General features: G+C 38.7%; 1 protein-coding gene across 3 annotated transcripts in view; it reads left to right on the top strand.

Moving 5' to 3' along the window:
• Positions 1-1,323: 1,323 nt before the first annotated feature.
• The window catches only part of LOC113044585 (neuropilin-2-like), a 70,523-nt gene continuing 64,942 nt past the window's right edge, over positions 1,324-6,904 (top strand). For 2 of the 3 annotated variants that reach the window (XM_026204685.1, XM_026204684.1), the window contains exon 1: positions 1,326-1,987. In XM_026204685.1, coding sequence (XP_026060470.1) covers positions 1,915-1,987 — 73 coding nt within the window. In that variant the 5' untranslated portion in view covers positions 1,326-1,914. Of the gene's footprint in view, positions 1,988-6,904 lie in introns of all 3 variants that reach the window. The other variant, XM_026204686.1, reaches the window with a different exon arrangement.

Here is a 6,904-nt window from a genome sequence, read left to right as displayed (position 1 = left end):
AGGTCAAATCACGCAATGACTTGAGACTTCTGAGCTATGGCAAAACATGAAATAAACATTGCCAAACGTTGCCTCATGTAATTGTGCATTGCACACCTTGCCTCATATCACGATGACCATTAGGATGCATGTGGGCAAGAATATGAACTTTGCATTTGTATTGCGTGCAAGCCACCCTCCTAGAAATGTGAACTTGAATTTGTATGATTTATAATGGTTTCATCATATCATGTGATATCTTGAAAGTTAATTGCATTTTCAGGCTGTGTATTATTGCTAGAGAGGATGGCCAGTCAAAATCCAAAAATAACATGCACTGTAGCTGTGTGTGTGTGTGTGTGTGTGTGAGTGTGTGTGGGCCTGAGTTCCTGGCAATTGATGAGGTACACAAGTGTGTGAGAGAGAATGAGAGAGAGAAAGAGCATGCTGATGTTTTATTCACAAATGAATCATTGTTTTGAAACGGTTATACATTTTAATATAACACGACTCTTAGAAAAAATATTGACACAGTTTGTCTTGTTTTAAAACAGTGAAAATCACACGAATATGTAAAACTTCTGATTGGTCGGTTGCTGCATTCGGCAGATGATGATAAAGTTAATCTACAATTCCACTTGAGAAATTATCTAACCGATTAATAATTTTTGAACTAGGCTACTTCATTGAAAGCTAAAATTAATCAGTCTCTCAGAGCTGAGAACGCGAGAGAAATAGTTAATATCAAAACTATTTTACGGCTTTTACGGTTTATATGTATTTTGCTACTAAAATAGCCTACTACTAATCATATGCCTAAGCGTTAACTGATTCTATGGATCTTTTCGTTGAAACCAATTTAGCACAAGAAACTGGAATTATTCACAATCGTTCATTTCTTTAAACGAATCAATTAACGACTCGTTTGAATGCAACTTCTGATAACTTTTGAGCCATGACCTCTTCAATGAAAGCGTAGACTTATATGAACTGAATCGCTAAAATGAATCTGCCTCTAATCTTTAGAACGAGAGAGAAGTCTGGGTGCGAGTGAACCTTTGTGATAACTTTTGAACGATAGCCGATTCTATGGATTCGTTCATTGAACGAACCGATTCGCTGAAATGAACCGGACTTCTCAACGCTCAGACAGAGAGAGAGAGAGATGGAGAGCGAGAGAGAGAGAGAAAGGGGGAGAGAGAGATGTTCTCTAATCAGTGACCGAGGGGAGGCGGGCCAAGAAAGCTCAGTGTAATGCGATAGCTGCGCCGCTCTGAAATGCTATTACACACATACTGACTCTCTCTCTCTCTCTCTCTCTCTCTCTCTCTCTCTCTCTCTCTCACACACACACACACTCGCGCTCTCCAGCACATCCACACGCGCTGTCACTTCTCTGCGCGAGCACAGCAGTGCGCAACAACACGCTTCTGTGCGCAACGCAATTCCACTCCTGACTGGCAGTTTGGACAAAACTTGCTGCCTCCCGAGTTGACTGAATGACTTTCGCGAGCAAGACGATATCAGAACATTTAAACCAGGAGGGCAGCGTGATTTAAGCGGACGATTAAGAGAGAGACCCCCGCAGAAACCTCTATCAAACCAACGGACACCAATAAGGCAATGGAGCGCAATAGCGCACGCAAACCCGTGACAGTTGAAGACTTCTAATTTAGTATTATTTGAGGAAAACGCGGCTGTTTTGTGACAAAGCATGACTTTATGAGTACATGAAATAGATCATGCACAGTTTGCGTTTGCTGTGCGCAATTGGCTCAACAGAACTGCATTTGAATGTGAAATTCTGAGCACTGTTAAGGCAAAAAGGCTTGTTTTTCTTTGCTTTTCTCACTCTGTTTTATCGGCGTTTGTTCCTTGTAGAAGATCACTAGTTGAATACAGGTCACTTCTTCAAGAAAGCGCATTTTTGGAAAGATGGATTTCTGGATATCTCAACAAGGGATTGCATTTATTTTTTGCTTCGTTCTGAAAGTCGGCGCAACAGAAAGTAAGTTCTTCTTCTTTTTTTATTTTTCTTTAGCTTTCATAAGGGTATCTGTGTGTCTAAATTCCCATCCAGTGAGGCTATCCGCAAATGGCAAACAGATTTCTCTTCTGGCGAAGCGAAGCGACGTGCGTTTCTGCTGTCCAGGCAAACCATGCTGGGAAAAGGAGAGCTTCTGGTTTTATTTAGTGGAGAAAAAGAGCAGATTCATATCTAATAAGGGGCAGCCACACAACTCTCCACACAAGTCTTCACAGTCTTACATTCTTAGAATAAGTGCTTTGCCTAGACATTGATTTATTTTATTTTTATTAGAAAGATAGCTTCATGTCTAAAGATGAGACATTCTGACTTAGGAATCTGAGCAACTTTAGATTTCCAGACTAAACTGGAGAGTAATATATGTCTTGTGTGATAAAAAGTAGCCAAATAAAACTTAAAGGTTCCGATTTCAAAGGTAAAGGTTTTAAAGCCTAATCGGATAACTTCTTAAGAGAAAAGTCTTATTCAGTGTAACCCTTCCAGAAAATATCACTTTGAGAGTATAACGAACATGATTTTGGGGTCTAAGCAGGGTTCATCTTTCTTGCGCTTCTTGTGATATCGTGGCAGAGTTATATGGTACTATTAGATGAAACTGAATGATTATGATATTCATGTAACATATTTGAAGTAGCCTAGTCCGAGGTAGGCGACATCATAATATGCAGAACGATAGATATTGATGGATTTAAAGTAGGCAACCGTGTCAGTAATGTTCAGTTATAGTGTCAAATATGAAAACGCTACACCACTGTAAGGACGAGAAAACAGAGTTTAAGCGCGAGCGGGCTTCAGAGCGCGCGCATAGCTTTTATATTGCATTAGTGTTAATTGCGACTTGTTTCGCCCATTTCTCCCGGAATAACAAAACAATGGTTCATTAGGAGCTTTCAAAAAGCAGAAGTGATAAGGCTGCAGCAACACAATGTCGTCCAAGTTTCCACAAGAGATTGTTTTCACAGATATGGTCAACAATACATCGTTAATTTGGACTTCATCAGCTACTAAGAGATAATAAGCGTAGTTACTGAGCTATTGTGATAATATACATAATATTAATGGTGTTTTTGTGCAATTTAGTCGTCTCGAACTAGTCTTCTCAAATAACATACATTTATTTAGAGTACTACAGCATCACCTGCAGTTTTAGAACAACAGGTTAAAAAGAAACAAAAACAAACAAACAAAAACAAAACAAAAAACTGATGAAGCAGCTAGAATTAGTGGTGAAAGGTCTTCAAATGGAAAGCTGCAGCTGTGAATGAATGAACCCTACTTGCTTATGGATGACATTGACTTGATTTAGGCTCTGTGCCATTGTTGCATTATTGCTCTTGACAGATAGGCTACAAACTTTCATCATTGTAGCAGCTGGCTTAGGGGTACTGTGGCATTACAAATGATATCACTTATTAGGAATATCCACTTTAAAGTGGCAAGACTAAAGCAGGTTTAAAAAGTAGGGCTTGCACTGTGTGAAGTTCAGAGCTCAGCAGTTGAATACAGATGGAATTTTACAATGTTGTTTATTCTCTGTGATCATTAGCAACGCCTGCAATTACATTTTGATAATTGTTTTCATATTTTCTCAGGGGGTAATTTGTGTAAACAGTTTTGATTTGCAAGCCCATATCTTGTTGCAGACAATTATTCCATTATTTTAAGGTTGGGTGTTGAAAAACCCATTTGGACCGCAGCCTAAAACCATACACATGCAGCGCTCTCGTAGGTACTTCTGTAACGCCCCCCTCCCAGAGCAGCTTCGACTGCAACAAGCGCAACACAATGCACTGAATTATGGACAACAAAGACACAGCATCTCTTGTGTGAGGTCCATGCCTTTAGGGGCCTTTCTCAGTTTTTTTGTTTTGTCCTGGCCAAAAAGTGACACGTTGACCCACATTGAATGATATCAGACTGTCCATGTGTTAACAGTGTCATTGCAGTGGCATATTTTCTTTTATTCTCAAAAGCACTATTTTCACCTGCCTCTCTATTCGTGCCTATTTACATTTTGTTAAACACTGCACCCTTATCTGAAACCTCCTTAACGAATCCTTCCAGGGGTGCTTACAAGATATTTAACTTAGATTTTTCTCCTGTTTTAGAAGTTGTACTGATGCATTTTGGCCTGTTTGCAATTACATTTTTACTGGGTATTTTAAGTTTAAGGAACCTGTAACTTATTTAGAGGTAGAAATTTATTATATTTCATCTTTCTTTTGGAAAACAAAGTTACAGAGAGCATATTAAACTGCACTTTGCTGTTTTTGCGTGGTATTTGTACATGCAAAACATGCTTCCATTATGCTAGGATGTAATGAGTGATTGCAAGGGATCGCTACAGTTTCAGAGGTGTTCTAGGTGGTATATAGTGTGTTTTTATGCTTTTGCTAGGATATTTTTGGTGGTAACTTACCGACTTCCCTTATTTTTGGTCCTTCTATTGGATGTGTTTGCCTATTTTATCATCTAGCATCTGTCATCTGATTTTAGGATTTGTTTAAAACACTAGTATGAAGTTTGTGTTGTAGTTTTAGTTATTATGGTAATTGCACATGTTAGCTGCTTTTCTTTATCTATAAGACAACTTTTTTTGTGTCCACTTTAGCATGACACACCTGATTACATTATAAAGAGACACATATAAATACTTCATGTGAACAAACAAAGCACTTAGTTCTCCCCAGCGTTCCTGCAAATAGACAGAAAGACGCTCACATGTATCTTCTTTTCATCTACAACACCCTGAGTGGTTGTGTATGCTGTTTCATCCTATTTTTCTGGGTTTCGTGAATAGGAGAGATACTAATCTATGCAGAAGCTTGCAGTCTCAGCTCCGAAAAGAAGGTCAGAAATTTGCATTTGGGGCCAGGAAACCACGACCGGATCAATCCCTGTGGAGACAGTGGGTGCTGAGAACTCCCTGGATTGCTTGAATTGAGGAGGAATTAAAAACATTGCATAAATAATTGAAACGGCCTCTCCTAGTCAGTGTCATTTTGAGCTTTTAGTGGAGCAGGAGTGTGGGTGCGAGAGGGAAGACAGACAACGTGACACATTGATGTTTGTAAATTAGGGCACCGCAGAAGTTTCAGTGAGCGACAACTGTAAAATGCATGATGCACGATCAGATGTACACTGGGAATTGGTGACTGAAGTGCATTATATAATCTCTCAAATCTGATTGGATGAACTGCGTTTTTGAGTTTTTGTAAAATAGCTGATGCATGGACACCTGTGAACATAGAGCATTTGAATTCCATGCTAATAAATCATTTGTTCTTTATGTCTTAGAAACAACCTTAAGTTGGTTTAATAAATGTGATTACTATTAATGCATGACGTCTTGTACCATTTTTATACCACTTAGTTGTGACCCAGTTGATAATGTTGTGATTTATAATGCTCTAACAGTGCTGTTTGTGAAGTTTGGTAGCCCTTCTATAAAGAAATTTAAAGGCGTAGAACCCTTCCCAAAAAGCAAAACTAAGACATTTCAGTCATGGAAATAAATCCAATGTTTTTTTAAAGGGATAATTCAACTGAAAATTCAGAAAATTTGCTCAACCTCATGTTTTAACAAACCTGTATGGAAAAATATGAATTGTGCACCATAGTTCATGTCTCCTGAAGCTTTGTAAGAGGAATAAATTTAAATTAATTTCATATGGACGACTAGTGAACTCTTTTGGTGAGTGCTTAGTTTGTAGTGAGGCTCGTGAGAAAGAGAGAATGAGAAAGAGTGAGTGAGTGAGAAAGCTTTGGTAAGGATGAATGGATCAGTGCTGATTTCCACACCGCGGGTGACAGCACTTTTTAATTAAGGTGCGAATGGAAGGATGAAGAGAGAAACAGAGAGAAAAAGAGCGGGTGAGAGTGATGGAGATATATCATGGTCTCTCTACATGGATGCAACTTATCGCCACAGTGACAGCTCAGCACAGCGATGATTCCATTAATAGAAATTAATACCAGCAGAGAGGAACACAGAACATCTGGGTGCACACTCAAAACATACACACACAGAGTGACTCGTTTTTAGAGGGCTGTGCATTTTAGATCCCCTTTTGTTTTTTGACATTTTGACTCGTTTAGTCTTTAAAAGCAACTACCATAACCTAAGGTTATTATGGGATAAGACTAAAACATTAAAATATGTCATTATTTCCTCACCTTTTATGTTGTTCTAAACATGTTAGACTTTCAGAGAGAAATATGAGTCTTTGTTTGCTGCCAATCTTTCCCTCCGGTGATCCGTAACCACTGCAACCGGATCACTGAGTCCAACCTGGGAGGTAAACCGGTCTGATCTGTGAACAATTCTTTATAGACTGGTTTTGTAAACTAGATTAATTGAAAAGATCTGATTTAAAAGAATGATTTATTTGCTAGCTGGACATGGCTACTTGTGCGAAGAAGAGCCAGGGATGTGCAGTATGAACTAAATATGAATTTAGCTACCAAATCTTTTGAGAGAATTGGTTGATTTGGTTCACACAGACTCACGGAACCAGTCATCCACTCACAGCTCCATGACATTCAGTCTGTTCCTCACAGAAAAGATGGCACACATATGGACCATGTTTATGCAGCTTTCATGGAAGTTTATGGTCATATTTGTTTTTCATCTTTCTCATTTCAAAAAAAGAAAAATGTGAATTTGAAATTACATAAGGGTCAGTAAATATTTTATTCTGGGATGAACAAGCCATTTAAAGTTACACAAACATTATTTTTATTCTTTGTTCATTCCAGCAACCAGGTCTGAATTCTCTTCTCGAGGCTGTCTGTAGCCGCTCTCCCCTTCTGTCTCTCTACATGAAAGGACAGATCTGTCTAAAAAAGTGCAAAGCTCGCAAAATCCCCCCTCATGGA

This window comes from Carassius auratus, chromosome 26, assembly GCF_003368295.1.
Source record: "Carassius auratus strain Wakin chromosome 26, ASM336829v1, whole genome shotgun sequence".
In the NCBI taxonomy this organism is placed as follows: domain Eukaryota; kingdom Metazoa; phylum Chordata; class Actinopteri; order Cypriniformes; family Cyprinidae; genus Carassius; species Carassius auratus.
This window is presented reverse-complemented; position numbering and strand designations above follow the sequence as displayed.